Below are 15,923 nucleotides of genomic sequence, written 5' to 3' on the forward strand. Positions count from 1 at the left end.
TTTCTGCTTTGTGATGGAGATGTCAAGGACACCGTTGAAGCTGGTTGGTTGTTTTTTTTTTAATATTTCTTGGGAACAATCGGATACAAAACAAAAAATAAAATATGAATATTAAAAGTGCAATACCATTCATAATGTATTTAATTCAAAAAAATATTTGTATTGTTATAATGGTATAAATAAATACACGTTAAAACAATTATACAACAATTATGTTTTAATTATTTTTAATATTCTTAATTAAGAGAATTTTGAGGGGCCCTGGGGCTTCCTTTTAGTTTGTCAGAAACTTCATACACACAGAAGCAAAGTGACATCTGGTGGTTTTTAGAAAATATAGCAGTAACACAAATTATACCAGAAAGAAAGAAAAACCAACAGCACAGTTTGCTAAAAGACAAACAAGGAATACATGAAAAGAGGTCACTCAACTTTACTAGTGCTACTAAGCACTGTTTGACTAGAAGGGCTGTGTCTCAGTGTCACACACATTACAATAAGGTTGTCCTGTGCTTGTCACACAAATGTGCAGAAAGTGTTTGTGAGGTGAACAATGCTCGAATAAGTCTGGATTTCACATTATATGGAAAACATGTCCCAGGTATTATGTCAAAGTCTTTTTTTTCTATATAGTGATGCTGTTCTCTATTCGGCTGGGGAGAAGGTACAGGTACTGCAGCTCCAGTCCTTGGTTCTGACTGAGGATGTGTTCCTCGATCTTCTTCAACTCTGTCCTGAACGTGTCGATTAGCTCCACAGCTGGACCCTCACTGAAGTGCTCCTCTGTGTACTGACCCAAAGGAATCTAGGCAGGAGGAAACAGGAGACGGTTGAAGGAAGACGTTTGAGCGCTGTAAAATGGTTGTTCTCACTTCAATACCAAAAGATTGCTATTGCCAAAGATTCACCACAGATGACCAAAGGTAATATGAACATGGTAAAAGTAGATTCTCTAGGCGAGATGCCTTTTGTTACAATTTATAAAAATTTCTATAAATTTAAAATGTGACTAAATGCATTCAAAAGTGCTTTTGGGCATAATGACATGTTTGCCCTGTTTGGTCATTTGTGTTGCTGTGTAAACTGGACAGTAGTGAACTCACTGCATCTGGCTGCCTTCTCCCCAGGTGCCATGTGATGGCCATCTGCATACACGACTGACTCACATCAGGAAGAGTGGCCATGATCATCTCCATGGTAACGGCATCCTTGTCTGTTGGTGGAGGTTGCCTCATGGTGCAGGGGGTGTTGGGCACCCAGGCACACCAGTCAAACTAAAGGAAAAGGCAGTGGGTCAAAGCTGCTCCCCAATAAATAGAAAACCTTGGGCCATCAGCGCTATTATATAACCATCAAAGTGTACGGCAGAGGGATAAATATTCATGATGTCAGTCAAAACCTGCTGAGCACCTGTCCGTTGTTAGTGGCAGCGTGCTGGGCTGTACTCGTGAAGACGGCCACTGTCAGCAGAGTGCACAGCTCCTCTCTGGTACTCAGTTTACTGGGCAGACCTGAAACACGCACATTATCAAGTGACATTAAATGCTGTATATTCATTATGTCGTCTCTTCTGGTGCCTTATGTGTTAAACTGCTTCCACTGTAGCCCAACGCCTGGCAGTTGGTTCCTAAGACTAAAACTGATGTTGCATTCTGTAAATCGTAAGATGACTTTTGAACATGTTGTATCTGACTATAAACTCAGAACTAACCAAAGCTGGGCAGGTCTGCGAATCCCTCCTGAGATATGTCTTTGATCCAGGCCTGAAGCTCCCGGTCCTCCTGAACCTCGTGATCTGCCTGGTAGTACAGGCTCATCATGTCAGAGACGAACCTGTGGGTAAAGTAACACTTGCAGGAGTTACTACTCCTACTGACGCATCAGATTGATAGTGTTAGATGAACTCAGCAGCTGATCGAATGATGCCCAAATGTTCTCTGAACCCAGCAGGGTCCTGCCAGGTGCATATGACGGCGTCCCACCTGTGAATAGCCTCCCACAGCATCAGGCTGTGCTCTCTGTAGAAGTAGTTCCGGAGGTGGGTCACCCCTCTGTCAGCAAAGTCTTTGTGGGGCTGGAGCGAGCGGTAGGTCAGCGTCTTGTAGTCTCTCTGGGCCAGAATCAAAAGGCCGTCGCCGCCCGTGGACACAACCTGCACACACACCCCAGTGATGAGCAGCACCCTCACTACAACCATCAGTGTGCATGGGAGAGGGGGACATTTGACATGAATAAGTTCCAGGGACCCACCCGTTTGAAAATGCCGCAGGAAGAGATAAGCTGAGTTCGCCCCCTGCAGTTGATCTCCAGAGTGTAACGCAGATGAGGAGCCAGGAGCTGAAGCAGACCGACAAAGGCTGCTCAACACCGTATATCTGGCTACAGTCCATTGGTTGTGGGTGTCAGAGCGATACCTTATATATGGGATGTACAGCGGGCAGCTGTCTCAGAGTAGCCACACAGATCACCTCTATCACGAGGTGCGTCCTGAGCAGGTGCGACAGCAGCTGAAACACCTGGAACTCGGAGTGACGCACCCACATCTTGGCCAAGAGCCAGGCCAGAGGCGGGTCTCTGGGCAGGAACACAGGAGCGCCTGGGCCCGGGGTCTGATCCAGCTGAGGTGCGAGAAGCAAAGCCGTCAACGCACCATTCCGACCTCCAGGACGGTTCTCTGTGTTGGTTGCAATGACCTACCTGAATAGCAATAGGTACGAGCCCGTCATCTGGGTGTTGGTACAGGAGACACAGAGGAGCCGCAACGTACTGAGGTTTACCCTTGATCACGTTGGTGGGAATCCCGTCCATGATGGCGTAGTCTATCAAGTAGACGTTCCCTGCCTGGACGAGAGCAGGTTAATAAACAGCTTCAAGCTTGTGGCGGTCCGTGTGATTTGGTCCTGGTAATGCTGATCACGGCCCTCTCTCACTCTGAGCTCTTTGTCGAGGCTGGTCTTGGGGCCCATGCAGCCCTGCACCATGTCGGCGGTGACAGGGAAGTTATCCGGCAGCTTCCTGCACCTGTGGATCATCCTCGGGTTGGAGCCGTTCAGGCACTGGTATCCAAACAGCCAGTCCTCCTTCCAGTGCTCCATACAATACTCTGACATAACAAATGTCTACAATAACTGTTTTGTCGGTTCTTCAGATTCTCACATTTCAAACAACATCATTCACTCACCAGCTATTGGGCTTCTCAGCTTCCAGAAGATCCGTTTGAAGTCGTCCAGGTCAGTCCAGGACTTCCCAAATGTGATGGCCAGCTTCTTCAGCGACAGCTCCAGCAGGCTGATGGAAAGATGCACCATGCCACATATCCCGTTAGGGCCGAGCTAACGGATTCGTCATGCGCCGACAGCAGCCACCTACGCGTATTGTAGGGAGTATTCAAAGTCGCTCCTCTTCTCGTTCTCAAAGCGGGCGTCCTGGGGAAGGTCCGCCTCCGTCTTAGCGTCGACGCATCTGGGAATACCTGGAGCCCACGTCGCCCACCTGCCGCGCGGAAACACAGGCGGTGGCGTCAGACACGCTGAACCCGTTAAGAGCCGGACGCGAGCTTCGCGCTCGTGCTGCTGCACCTGTAGATCTTCTGTCGCTCCTGCAGCTCGGACTCCCTGTGGGCCTTCAGCCGGGGGTCAGAGTCGTTCTTCAGGGTCTTGGCTGCGGAGACACGGGTAGGCACGAACCCTCAGCGACGGGCTGACAGGGCAAATGCTCACAGAGCAGCCTGTCGTCTGTCACTGCCGCCGGTAATATGCATAGAAGCATGTGTTTCCATCACCTCACCTGTTCCCTCCCGTATCTCTATCGTGACGTCGCCTGTGAACCATCGGTAGCAAGGGAAGGTGAGAACCCTGTCCCCAGCTGGAGGCTCCACTGTGACGTAGCGACAGAACCAGTTATCCTCCACCCAGTATCTCGTTTTCTCCAGCCTGACCAGCAGCAGGGCCCCTAAAGGGGACGGACTGGTCACCTTGTACTGGTCCACCTGATGAAGGGTTCAGATGGTTCATTGTTGAAACAAGCAAAGAGGTCGTCATGGTAATTAAGGACTTGTTCTGGAAGTTCTTCAGTCACAATGTGAAACATTAAACAGGACAAAAATATTAAGTAATTACATAGGAATGAACAAATAAAGGACTAAATGGACAAACGTACGGCTCCTCGACAGAAGTCCAGCCCGGGGTTGTCCAGCAGGGTGCGCTCACTCTCCCCCTCCTCTCCCACCAGGGTCACAAAGATGTAGTTGTTGGTGCCTGAATATTCCGATGTCCCGGTGGCTACTGTCACCCTGTAAACCTCCATCTGACAGTAAGACGCAGTGTCCATTAGTTCGTGTTATACGGGTTTATTTGCCTGGAACACTGTTACACACAGTTGTTCCGCAGCTTCCCACTGCTTCTCACACCCGAACTGAAAGGTTTCCCTTTGCTTTCAGCATCTGCTCCGTGACCGGTTCATCTACTGACATACGTACTAGCATCATGGGACCTATGTGAGTTTGATGCCTGTAAAATCAGTTGGTGGTTTTTATGGTTTTGGTCAAAATAGCATCATAAAGGAAGTGTTAATGTTCTCATGTACAACAGTCTGGGCTGATTCCCGTTTCCACATCACATGTTCATACTGATAACAGTTGGTGTGGGCCTTTCCTCAGACTTGTTGACCCTCTGTCCTTACATAACCTCTCAGAGCTTCCTGTCAGAGGCTCTAGTGGTGCAGCAACATCAGCGTAATAAAACTAGCCACCGCTCACATGCAGCCTTCACATGTCCTCAATGTGCAGAGGCAGTAATTGCCATCATCTATATTTCAGGAAGTCCAACAGTTCCTCCAGGAAATGATTTGCTTATGTAAATCAGCTTTGTGACAAAAACCTCATGGATGTACACAGATATGATATTATTCAGGAGTAAAACCCATCGCCAAAATATCAGGGTGCAGCTGTTGCATGTTGTCTGAGCTCAGTAATATGCTGATGTGAGTAGGCTTTGACTTGTAACAGTTTGAATATTTGTTTTAGGATAAGGCAAAGGTGTAAACCACACTGATGCAAATGACCGGGTATGACTGCATGTGACTACGTTCTGTATCATAGTGTCATGAGCCTGAAAGTCACACGTCATATTACTGGAAGGTCGATGACAATCTATCATCTAAAACAGAGTTTGATGCATCATTCACTGTAAAGTCAAAAATAAATTAATACTTAGTCATTACAAAAATAATAATGATAATAGGCTTTACTCTAAAGTTCAAGTTACAATTTTTATTTTCCAGTCATTTATGTACATTGTGCATTGTGATAGTTTTATACTTATATTTTTCAATAGTTTTTGTTTTTTCGTCCACAGGAGCCATCAAGCATTTACTGAAGGCTGTTCAATAAGATGATTGTTGAAGTAAATTGAACTCTCTAATATAACAAAATCCTATTTAGTTTAACATTATTATTACCATTATTTTTAAATGTATAATTCTGTTATTCCTTAACAGCTGGCATCTATTTTTATATCTATGAATTTATGCTAAATTAAAATACATAGGTTACAGTAGAAAACACGATTCATGCTCCTCTGTCTTTATATAAGAGTATTTAGGTCAAACAGTTTCAGAAGCACCTTTGGCACATTATGATAGATATCGTTTGTCAGCAAACAATCTTTACATTCCATCATAGTGAATGTCCTAATACCGTTCATATCGACCAACGAAATAACAAAGCTACTTTTCTTGTTTTAGTTCTTATAGTTTATGAATTGTCTCTGGACTTACTGCAATGCTGAGCCCTCAAAATGTAAACAAAGTATTAGTCACGCATAATAAAAAAAATCAACCACTCACCTCGGTCACCTGTATCAGCGGTTGCTTTCCTGTAGATTTTCCTGTTTCTTCTTTACACAGTGAACAGTTTGTTGTCTTTCACCTAAGGAGGTTTATCAGTCCTTGGGTGAGTTTTGAATTTCAAAATGCAAAGATTCCCTTCCCCTCTGTGTGTGTGTGTGTGTGTTTGTGTCTCGCTCTCTCTTTCACTCTAACGCACGAACTTCCTCAGCAGCTCTGTTGGCTTTTTTCAACCTCCCCTCAATGGCTGCTTTGTGTAGTCTCACCTCTCACTCACAGGACAGGCCACAACTCAGTGACATGTAAAAGAGTCAAAGAAACGCTTCTAAGCTGTACTGTAGCCGTTAATACTAGTATTCATGAAGCTGTCAGAAGAGCAGTGAAGGAAATTCACTCAATGGCATCTTTATTGGTCACGCCTGCAAGATATTCCAGTAAAAACTAACGGTTAAGTTGAAGCTGTCATAAACACAATTTCATCACGTCATACTGGAGTGACATTGAGCTTCTTAAACGACTCCTCCTTAAAACTAATGAGGTTTTTGAATAAGGGAGCAGTCTCGAGGTCACTGAGTCAGTTCCACTGTTTGTGGTCCTCTGCTGCGGGTTCGTGGGGATGGTGAAACTGGTGAATCAACATGCAGCAACTGTGTTGAAAATGCCTTCCTGTTGGTGCAGACAAAGAGGACGACAACCAAAATCTCTGCTATTGCATCTGAACGGGTGAAATAAATCCTTGTCAAAATGACAGAGGGGAGAGGAAGTCACCTTCAGATCAGGTAGAACAGGTATCTGGTAATGGTTATCTTAAGAAACGAAGAACGGGTAAGTGCTGCTTCACCCTCAACGACTATTTGCTAGAAAGCTGCATGCGGAAAAGCTGTCTCAGCTGCAGCTGCCTTCCAGGGTGGGACAGAGGGGAATCACCATTCTGTAATGGGACACACAACATCCTGAAAGGGAGCACATTTCATACTGGACTGTTTACTAGACACTATGACACCACACATATTACATCATTTCTGTCCCAGAAAGCATACGTAATCAAAAGGCCCCAACTTTCAGAACTTATTACAAGCACTTCCCATAATCCATTGAGCTGACTAATAAATGAACACTTTGTCAGTTTCAGTTTAGTTTTACTTAATCAAACTAAAGCAAAAATAAGGTTGAGGAGTGGCTCAGTCAAACTCTGACATAATGTGTGTAGGTTAAACTCCTCCACAGCTCAGTGAAAGGCCGACCTCATTACGTGTAAAGTGGTTGGAGGCTGTTTTGGCCGCTGAAGGTTTAGGGTGGAACTGCTTCGTCAGATAGATTAGACCACTTATTCACTGGAACCCAGGGGAATTCAAACAATGTTATCTGTGTTTTACGGATGTGGTTGTTGCCAAAAACAATAAGAAAGTGAAAAGCAAGTTCTTTCCAACGGTATCGGTTTTAAGACAAGAAAAACAAGTTCTCCGTCACACCTGGACCGACACCAGCAAAGTACTGTGAAGAATCAAAGCGAGGGGCAGATCACTGCTATGATAATGTGTTGACTGTATTGTATTTTAGACTACTGATTCAGTCTAAAATATAGATATATATATATAGATTCATAAGTGGCAACAGCTGGCTGACAGGTCTGTAAGAGAGATGCAGAACTACCTGAATTACAGAAACCCACAGGGCAAAAAAAAACCGTCTTGTTCAATCAATTGCACAACAGCTCTTCTCTTACTTAACAAGCTTAGCGTTGCCACTTTTGTGGCAAAAGTGGCACCATGTGTGGACCCTGCACAGTGAGGAGAACTAAGAATTAAAGCCAAGGCATGTAGAATACAAAGAACCCATCTTGGTTTATAACAAAGCATATGACAATGAAGATGATGAACAGCCTAAAAAAGGTACAGATGGACCCAAAAAAGTCACTTCATACACTAAGTACAGGCTAATACTGCGTACTGTTTACCAGACCACGAGAAGCTTCACCTGCTGCTGGGCAGCTCTGCCTCAAACTGTTGAAAACTAAATGTTACATGATACTTAAAGTTCTGTCACAAATTACGATGTCTGGAAAAAAGAAAATCCCTTTCCTTGAATATTCACACAGCCCACATAGTGTAATGGAAGTCTGCAACAAGGTCTGAAGGAAGAACCCACAAACATATAAACAAGGGGCGCTGTTGTATAAAGCAACTCCGGCTTGGAAATGTCACTAATAACACAGGATCTGCTGTAGCCATGGTAACGTAAAATCAAATCAGTTCAAGCCGGCGAGTGTCTATTAAGTGTTGGATCCAGAGGGACGTTCTTCTTCAGCATCGTCATCATCAGGTGGTAGGGCGACAAAGTCAGCCAACATGGAGGCCATCGCGTCATCATCAATCTGAGAGGCAAACAGAGACCTCACATCAGAGAAGACGCTGTGGCCACTACACTCAAATCAGTGACACAGAAGTGAGTAAACAGTGACTAATGTTCACAGGACTAACATGTTTGTACTCAACACAAGAGATCACATTTCACAGGGAACATGACAAATTCGTCGTACGTCTTGCGAATAGTAGTGAATCCACGCGTACCTTTCTCTTCTCGGAGCTTGGTCCAGCCTCCTCTCTACATGCCTCCTCTCTCTTCCTCTTCACTCCTTTCGCCTCCTCTTCATCACGCTCTCCTCCACCTCCTCCTTCCGTGTGTGGCTGCTGCTGCTGCTCCTCCACGTCACCCGTTTTTTCTCTATCTGCCTCCACCCCTTCAGTATTCAGGCCTGTTGCAGCCTCGGCTTCTGGCTGCGCAGTTGCCGAATCTCCTTGAACAGCTTCTTGCTGCTCCCGCTCTAGAACGGGAGGCTGCTTGTCACTCACACTGAGGTCATGTGCGGTCTCTGCTCCAGACTCCTGTTATAATTAAACAAATTTAGGACACTGAACATTGACTGGAGTTCCTCCACGTAAACATAGCTGGGGACAGTCCACTTTAAGGTGGCCAATACAGGGCAGACAGTCCACTGTTATATCGGCAGATCACGGAGCCTGACCTGCACTTTAACAGTGTACATTTTAAAGCCTGAAGACCAACCTGTTTGTCCTGATCAGCGTCTTCTGAAGCGGCTGTAGGTTCAGTCTCACCGGCTCCTTGCTCCCATGAGCTTGCCTCCTGCACCACCTCTTCTCCAGCTCCAGCTCCCTCTTCCTCAGGCTCATCCCTCTCCTCTAGAGCACCTCCCGTCACACACAGGATCTGTGGCATGGTGGGGTCGTCTATCCTCTCGATTTCATCCTCGTCACCTCCCCCCTCCCGTGCCTCCTCTAGGACTCCAATGCTCTCCACCTTTTGCACCTTCATCCTGTCCTCTCCGAACATTGCCCTGTTGGTTTGGACCTCCTCTATACCTCCTTCTGTATCAGCGTCGATGCTGAATGCAGCCACCTCAGGTTCATCCACTGCAGCTTGATGCACCTTTCCCTCTTCTATCCCTAGCTCTTCGGCCTTTTCGCCTGCTTCCTCCAGTGGTGGTATGTCGCCATCCTCATCCTCCTCCTCTTCCTCCTCCTCCTCTTCCAACTCCTCACCCTCTTCTTCATCATAATCCTCATACTCCTCTCCATCATACAACTCTTCATCCGCAAAATCACTTACTTCATCCTCCTCGTCCATCCCTTCCTCTTCCTCCTCCAGCTCTTCATCATCCTCCATGTCCTCGTCTTCATCCTCCTCATCGGTGCTGTTTATGTTGATGACAGCGGAATCTTCGTTGCTGGCAGGTGGTGGTTGGTGCTGGTGGAGGTGTCGCCCCTGTTGACTCAGCTGATTCTGCAGGTGGTGCATCTGGAGAGGTAGACCAATAGAGCTAGACTGGCCTGCTGTGGAAGGCTGCATCAACATCTGTTGGAGTTGGGGTCTCCCTGGCAAAGAGTCTCCTAAGACGGGTGGGGTTGTGAGAGTGCTGGAGTTCAAGGATGGAACAAGGGAGACCACTGAGGTACTAGAAGGAGGGAAGGAGTTGATGGGGGTACTGGAGGTGGTGATGAGAGAGGAGGAAGTGCTGAGGTCGTTGGAAAGCGAGATCCCATCTACTGTGGTTGTTGCTGCGGTGGTGGGGACCATGGTAACAGATTCTGACCCCTGCAATGCAACTGTAGTCCCTGGTGCAGCGGACGCCATGTTCTGGGAGTTTGGTGCAGCCCCTGTTTCATCCTGCTGGTTATCCATGTTGAGCATCCCTGGAGGAACAATGACTACGCTGTCGTCTGAGTCACTAGCCAGAGAGATCTCAACATCCTCTGCTTCCTCTTTGTCATAGCGAACAAACACCGGTCTCTGGCCATCCGGAGGCCCAAGCCCAGCTGTTTCAGGCGGATGGTGAGTTCGTGGGGACAGGATCATGTCACCTGACGTAGGGCCCTGGCCAGGCAACCCTGGAACCAGGGAAAGGTGATTTTCCAAAGAGCCCAGAAGGGAAGGGGTGCCTAAGCCAAGAGGGTGGCGGGTGGGAAAGGGAGGCGCAGGGGCAGGGCCACCTAGGAGGGTTGTCAAGGTGAGTCCAGGTGTAGGGCCACTGGAGGAGGGGAGGACTGGAGCAGTGGGGTTGGGTTTCAGGGTGAGGGAAGGTAAAGGAAGGGCAATAGAGGGAGTGCGGGGGTGGAGAAGTGAGTTACAGATGGTCAGAGCCTCAGTGCAAAATGCAGAGACCTGAGAGGGAGGAGGACATGAGCAAAAAAAGAGGCAAAAGTCAGAAGAACATTACAACATTTACACCAAAAACGTATGTCAGAGAATTTTAAACTTCCATGTGGTGCTGTGATGCCAAAGAAAACCCTACGCTCATGGTTGAACTGTAAGTCACATTGTACTTCCTAGCCCTCACCTTGAGGTTACGGTCAGTCCGACCTCTGCTGATGATAGACACAGCACAGGTCAGAGGTGGGGGCCAGCTGGGCGATGGAACCAGGACCAGAGCCAGCAATAACCTAAGTCATGTAGAACAGCTACAAGTCAGTATTAGGGTCAACAACTCACCTACTTTATACAGAAAAACAGTTCAGTTCTGAGTTTATATACTTGATAGGTTTTCTGTTTCTATTACATTCTACACACCATTTCATTTCAAAAAACACTGTCAATAAAAGCAAGCACCTGTATAGTTCCCGCCTGGAGAGAGCGCTGCTGTACTGCCCACTGATGCCCCCTGCTGTTTCACATGCAGAACTACTACTGGTCTGCTGCTGCTGTAAACGCACACACAGCGGCAGCAGCACGTCGTGGAGGCGCTGTGAGAAAAGCAACAAAAAGACAGAAAGTATGAATGTAGTTTAACACAGAGTAAAGACCCCCCCTATTCTGGCCATCAGCCGATTAACTGAGCTTCTACCGTACAACACTGACATCTACCTTGTGTATGTCATCCTTGAGCAAAGTACCACTCGTGAGAATGATTTGTCTCAGCGCTACGAAAAAAAAAACCCATCTGTGTCATTACAATAGATTTATAGTTTAAACACAAATGATGTATTCACATGGAGGCAGCTTCTCACCTCTCAGGGCTGAAAGACAAGTGTCTTGATTGGCCAGGAGGTCCCCTTTCCTTTGGAGGGATGGTCCTGCTGTGTCTGCTATGACCAGAGGTTTTGTCCTCCGTGGTCCTGGTTTCCCCCCAGGAACAGCATCAGCAGACAAACCTGCTCGTAACTGAGGAAAGGACCACACAGAGTGCTGGTCAGAACACTAGCCGTCTCTGGCAGCTACCAATTAGGACTAAAGCTAGAGTCAGTTACAAATAAAACCCACAGTTTGCTTATTCAAATAAACCACTTATCTGAAAATTATACAAACAGGTCACCATCAACATCATTATATTTTGCAAATATCAGTGAACTTAAAGTTTGAGCCTTCAACACAGATAGCTCTTTTATCAAATACAGCAAATGAGCTTGTGAAAATATTTTTTTTCGTCCACACAGTGGCCATTTCTACTACATTTAACTTGCATTTACCTTGACAGACTCCGCTCCTGGTGTTATGTCACCCAGCAGGTGGGTAAACAGGAGATCTGAGTGGGTCGAGCTTCCCTGTAGAATGTTAGCAGAGGGTCCGGCTAGCTGGACCCACAGCTCTAAGGCTCTGTACACTGACACCCGCACGGAGCTGTCAGGACCAACAACACACAGGAACCAACGCTTCAGCTCAAGATGTTTTCAGATCAAATTCTAAGAGTTTCACATGCGGTCTCCCTGCAGTTACCTGTATGCTCTCTGCTGCCCTAGGCTGCATTCAAACGGAGGGGTCCAAACAGACAGGGTTTGAGAAAATAGTCTCTGTAGTATGGCAGCGTATGGAATCATGCCACTGTTTACGCTGGAATATAAAACATAGCATATTAGCAACACATGGAACACAAAGGTTCGTGATCAAAATACAAGACAGCCTGTGTGCATGTCAGTACTCACACTGTGATGACAGCTGAAAGCACTTCCAGTGTGTTGATGTGTATGATGGGCAACAGCAAACTCTTGACGCTTCCATCTCCTATTAAACTCTGACACACAGAAAGGCCTTCATCAATTGACCATGATTAGTACCGTTTATCTGGCATTTATATTACAAACAGCAGTATAAAGTGAAACATCACCTAAGCAAATAGTTTTGTTTAGTTTGTTTTTAAAAATTTAACATATTTAGTTCAAATTCCCTAAACCTGTGACTGTGAGCAGATCGTTTTCTGCTAGTGCTAATTAGCTGCTGCTGTATGTCCTTATAATGTACTGAGGCAATATCTTATTTATGTAATGATAATATCAGCGTGTGTTGCTCACTATGCTCTTAAGGCTGACAGCGAGGGCTCGGCACACCAGGTTGAGTATTGGTCTGACAGGCAGATGGACAGCTGAGGCTGGGTCCGCTCTGATGGATGAAGAAAACAGTGTGTTACTGTGCTTTAAAGAGTGGAGTAAAAACAGGGTAAGTGAATCAGAAGTCATTTGCCCTGAAGAATACAGCAGAGCCTTAAACAGAGATCATATTATAACTATGCTCTAAGATGTCTAGTTCATTTTGTACCTGAGTGTGTACTTGAGTGCCAGGCAGACAGCTGTGTATCTGTGCTGGAGTTGCAGCAGTATCAGGGGATCTGAATCGTCAAGATGAGAAAAGGCCAGCTCCACCCCTGGACCTTCGTATTGCACTGTTCCGTCTGCGTCCAGCAAACAGCAGGCAGCACTTAGGCATCTTCAAACAGCAACTGACTTTCTCTATGATATCTATACGGTCTTATTTAATCCTATACAACAACTCTGCAACACCCAGTGACGCCAGACAGATTACATCACTATGTTAAACTGGGAAATCTAAGCAGTGCTACAAGTGTTAGCTCTGTGAATTAAGTGATAAAGGTTAGCAGCAGATGAATCAATTTGGATCCACTGAACAGTTAAACGATTACTGATTGAAATGTTTACCTGTTTCTGAACTGTTGTACATCTGAGCCAGCAGGCCGTTGGCTGAGGCCACCAAGCTGTGAATCTGATTAGTCCAACCGTCGGCTCTACCAGCACTCACCCCTCTTTCCATCAGACCGCCTAGACAGGGCAGGCGACTGTAGCACTGACAGGCCATCTGTTTAAAAAAACATGTTTGATCGGCTGCAAACAACATAAAACCAGCAAATAACCACTCATAAAATGAGAAACGCAAACCTCTTGTGTTTTCTTGTTTGTACTGTCCATTTTGGACAGAAAATAAGCTCCCAGTTTGTCCTAAGAGAAAAAAGAGCAAGATTTGAAGGATTGTTTTGTAACTAAAGTATAAATACAAAAGGATTGTGTATTTCACATTAACTAAAAAATTATTTATTATTTATAAAGCAGTGTATTGTACAAAAAAAAAGATGGTACTGAGGAAAAAACCCAACACAATTTAATTCGTATAAGCGTTTACCCGGAGGGATCCACAGGCTCTGGGGTAGTACGTCATACAGGCAATCATGCCCTCCATCGCAGCAAGCTCACACTAATGAAACCCAGGAGAACATGAACGATTATTAGTTATAGACGCCCAATGTCTATGCCAGAATGTTTATACTATTACTCTGTTTAGCAAGCCAGACTAGAATCTCATGCATGTGATGGACATATGTTTATTCATTGTGGCATTATAAAGTTATTATGTTCACAGGTATAATAATGAGAAAAAGATATTTCCACCACATGTTCACTGACCTCCGCCTTTAGGCCCAGCAGGGATGTGAGGAAGCCTAGGATGGAGTTCAGGCCGACCTCTCTGGACAGCTCTGCTATCTGGGATGAGTACTGCAGGAGGTCCTTTAGAATGTTCACTGCAAGCTGGATAGTCTGAACTGGGGCCTGAGACTAACGAAGGACGTCCACAGACACACAGTAGACGGAGTCAGAAAAATTTCAACAGGTTTTCAGGTTTAAACTCCAATCCTGATCACTATAGAACATAAACAAAGTCAGGTTTTGCGTCTGCATCATACCTGTATGACCTGCTGCAACGAGCGTAGCCAGGAAATGCAGTGTTGCTGGAACAGATCGCTGGAGCTGTCTTTAACCAGCATGGAGAGCAGGCACAGGCCCTCAAACCTGCTCCCACAAACAAAAATCAAAGGATAAGAAATCCCTTAATTGTCCCACAGTGGGGAAATTGCATCTCACAACAGCAAAATACAGATTATCAGTTAGGTTATCACAGGACAGCACTATGCAGATGGGCAGAGTTGGTTCATGGGGATGATTGTTGCATATTGTATTATATAAAAATTGCATTTTTACACAAGTACAAACATTGCACAGCATAAAATTCTTCAACCTTAACACTGATGTGGTGGGTGGGTCATGGTAATTAACAGTGGAGGAAAGATCTGCGGAATCTTTCCTTCACACAGCGAGGAAGGATCAGTCTGTCACTGAAGCTGCTCCAGAGCAGCTTCAGCCTATTCTGGGTGAGAGTCCTGGTTGTGGATGTGAGTTTAGCCAGAACTCTTCTCTCACCCACCTCCTGCACTGTGTCCACAGTGCAGCCCAGAACAGAGCTGGACTTCTTGATGACCCTGTCCAGTCTCTTCCTGTCCCTCACGGTGATGCTGCTGCTCCAGCAGACCAGCATACAGGATGGCTGATGCCACCACAGAGTAGACAAAGTGTCTGTAATTTCGGGCTTGACTGTACATCTCTATCTCTGAGTAAAAAGCTCCCACACTAAAATCAATCAAATGTCTGTCAAGATCATATAGTGATGATTTAAGCTCAAGTACTGGACTCTCACTCAGCACAACTCCAGCACCCGCTGTAACCATCAAATTCTGAGGTTCAAATCAAAAACTGACTAAGTATAACTTCTAAAAGTAGAATTCATGGCCGAGTCGAATTCAAGTAGAACTAACACTTGTGTTGATTAGCTCTCAGTCTTGTAACTAATTTATCCACACCTGCTAAGTCATGAGTCAGAGTTTTAATTAACCTTTGATCCTTAACGTTAAAACAGATGAGGTCTGCTGATGTTCGTGCTCACACAACCAAAGTAAAGCTTCGTGAGTTTGTTCAGTGGGCACAAAACAGCTTTGTGTTTTTTACGCCTTACTGCGCAGGTAACGATGCAGATGACAGCGCTCGCGCATTGACGCGTCACTAACCCAGCTGACGCGCCGCGTTTCCTGTCTCACCTGGTTTTGCTGGAGCCCAGTTTAGCATTACTGAAACCCACGAGACCCCCGACGACGCTCGCACTCTGCGGAGACAAACACAGCCGTTAGAAGCACTAGTGAAGACCGGCGACAGCCACACGTCACGCTCTGTCACACTCAGCTCCACGGTAGCTGCAGGTGTCCGCCTGCTGGACAACAAAGCCTGTGGGCGCTGCAGCGGCAGGCTAACAGGTAGCTAGCCGGGCTAGCGCGCGCCCCCCGACCGGGCCCTACCTGGGTCTGGAACACGCCGTGCTCCCTGTAGCCGCCCAGCAGAGACGGGAGGTACTCCGGACGGGGTTCTTTCAGAACCGACACCAAACCTTCTGTTAGTCGCATCGCAGATGGGCCATGCAGCCAAGCCGACGCCGCCATCTTGCCTCAAGCGTACGTC

General features: G+C 46.3%; 2 protein-coding genes across 3 annotated transcripts; both read right to left on the reverse strand.

Moving 5' to 3' along the window:
- Positions 1–48: 48 nt before the first annotated feature.
- Positions 49–6,653, reverse strand: alox12 (arachidonate 12-lipoxygenase). Of its 2 annotated transcripts, none has more exons than XM_029140374.3 (15): positions 5,845–6,653; positions 4,159–4,305; positions 3,787–3,988; positions 3,579–3,660; positions 3,370–3,492; positions 3,182–3,288; positions 2,931–3,103; positions 2,698–2,841; positions 2,415–2,618; positions 2,251–2,337; positions 1,983–2,152; positions 1,712–1,833; positions 1,411–1,511; positions 1,104–1,274; positions 49–805 (listed from the first exon to the last, which is right to left on the reverse strand). In XM_029140374.3, the coding sequence occupies exons 2-15, from the start codon at positions 4,303–4,305 to the stop codon at positions 626–628; spliced, it is 2,013 nt and encodes a 670-aa protein (XP_028996207.1). In that variant the 5' UTR covers positions 5,845–6,653; the 3' UTR covers positions 49–625. The 2 variants fall into 2 exon arrangements, 1 of the variants encoding a protein (XP_028996207.1); XR_008693663.1 differs by having other exon boundaries at positions 665–805; positions 1,400–1,511.
- Positions 6,654–7,664: 1,011 nt separating this feature from the next.
- Positions 7,665–15,904, reverse strand: pelp1 (proline, glutamate and leucine rich protein 1). The gene is made up of 19 exons (XM_029140021.2): positions 15,764–15,904; positions 15,509–15,573; positions 14,324–14,429; positions 14,046–14,195; positions 13,765–13,836; positions 13,524–13,583; positions 13,287–13,443; positions 12,889–13,021; positions 12,645–12,732; positions 12,279–12,367; positions 12,073–12,186; positions 11,826–11,976; positions 11,367–11,520; positions 11,224–11,279; positions 10,969–11,102; positions 10,700–10,802; positions 8,911–10,524; positions 8,415–8,729; positions 7,665–8,218 (listed from the first exon to the last, which is right to left on the reverse strand). Exons 1-19 carry the CDS (start codon positions 15,902–15,904, stop codon positions 8,117–8,119), a joined length of 3,804 nt encoding a protein of 1,267 aa, XP_028995854.1. The 3' UTR covers positions 7,665–8,116.
- Positions 15,905–15,923: the final 19 nt, after the last annotated feature.

The sequence above is a fragment of the Betta splendens genome, chromosome 2 (genome assembly GCF_900634795.4).
Source record: "Betta splendens chromosome 2, fBetSpl5.4, whole genome shotgun sequence".
NCBI lineage: Eukaryota > Metazoa > Chordata > Actinopteri > Anabantiformes > Osphronemidae > Betta > Betta splendens.

Bases quoted from the DNA above. Each gene is read 5' to 3' on its own strand.
- pelp1 (XM_029140021.2), bottom strand. From the start codon at position 15,904: ATGGCGGCGTCGGCTTGGCTGCATGGCCCATCTGCGATGCGACTAACA. The intron at 14,430-15,508 runs GTGAGACAGGAA...TTGTGGGAGCAG, and splicing joins CTGGGCTCCAGCAAAACCAG to GTTTGAGGGCCTGTGCCTGC. The intron at 13,584-13,764 runs GTAAACGCTTAT...TTTTTCTCTTAG, and splicing joins GAGCCTGTGGATCCCTCCGG to GACAAACTGGGAGCTTATTT.
- alox12 (XM_029140374.3), bottom strand. From the start codon at position 4,305: ATGGAGGTTTACAGGGTGACAGTAGCCACCGGGACATCGGAATATTCA. The intron at 1,512-1,711 runs GTTAGTTCTGAG...TGCGTGTTTCAG, and splicing joins CGCAGACCTGCCCAGCTTTG to GTCTGCCCAGTAAACTGAGT. The intron at 806-1,103 runs GTGAGTTCACTA...CCTCCTGCCTAG, and splicing joins GGAGAAGGCAGCCAGATGCA to ATTCCTTTGGGTCAGTACAC.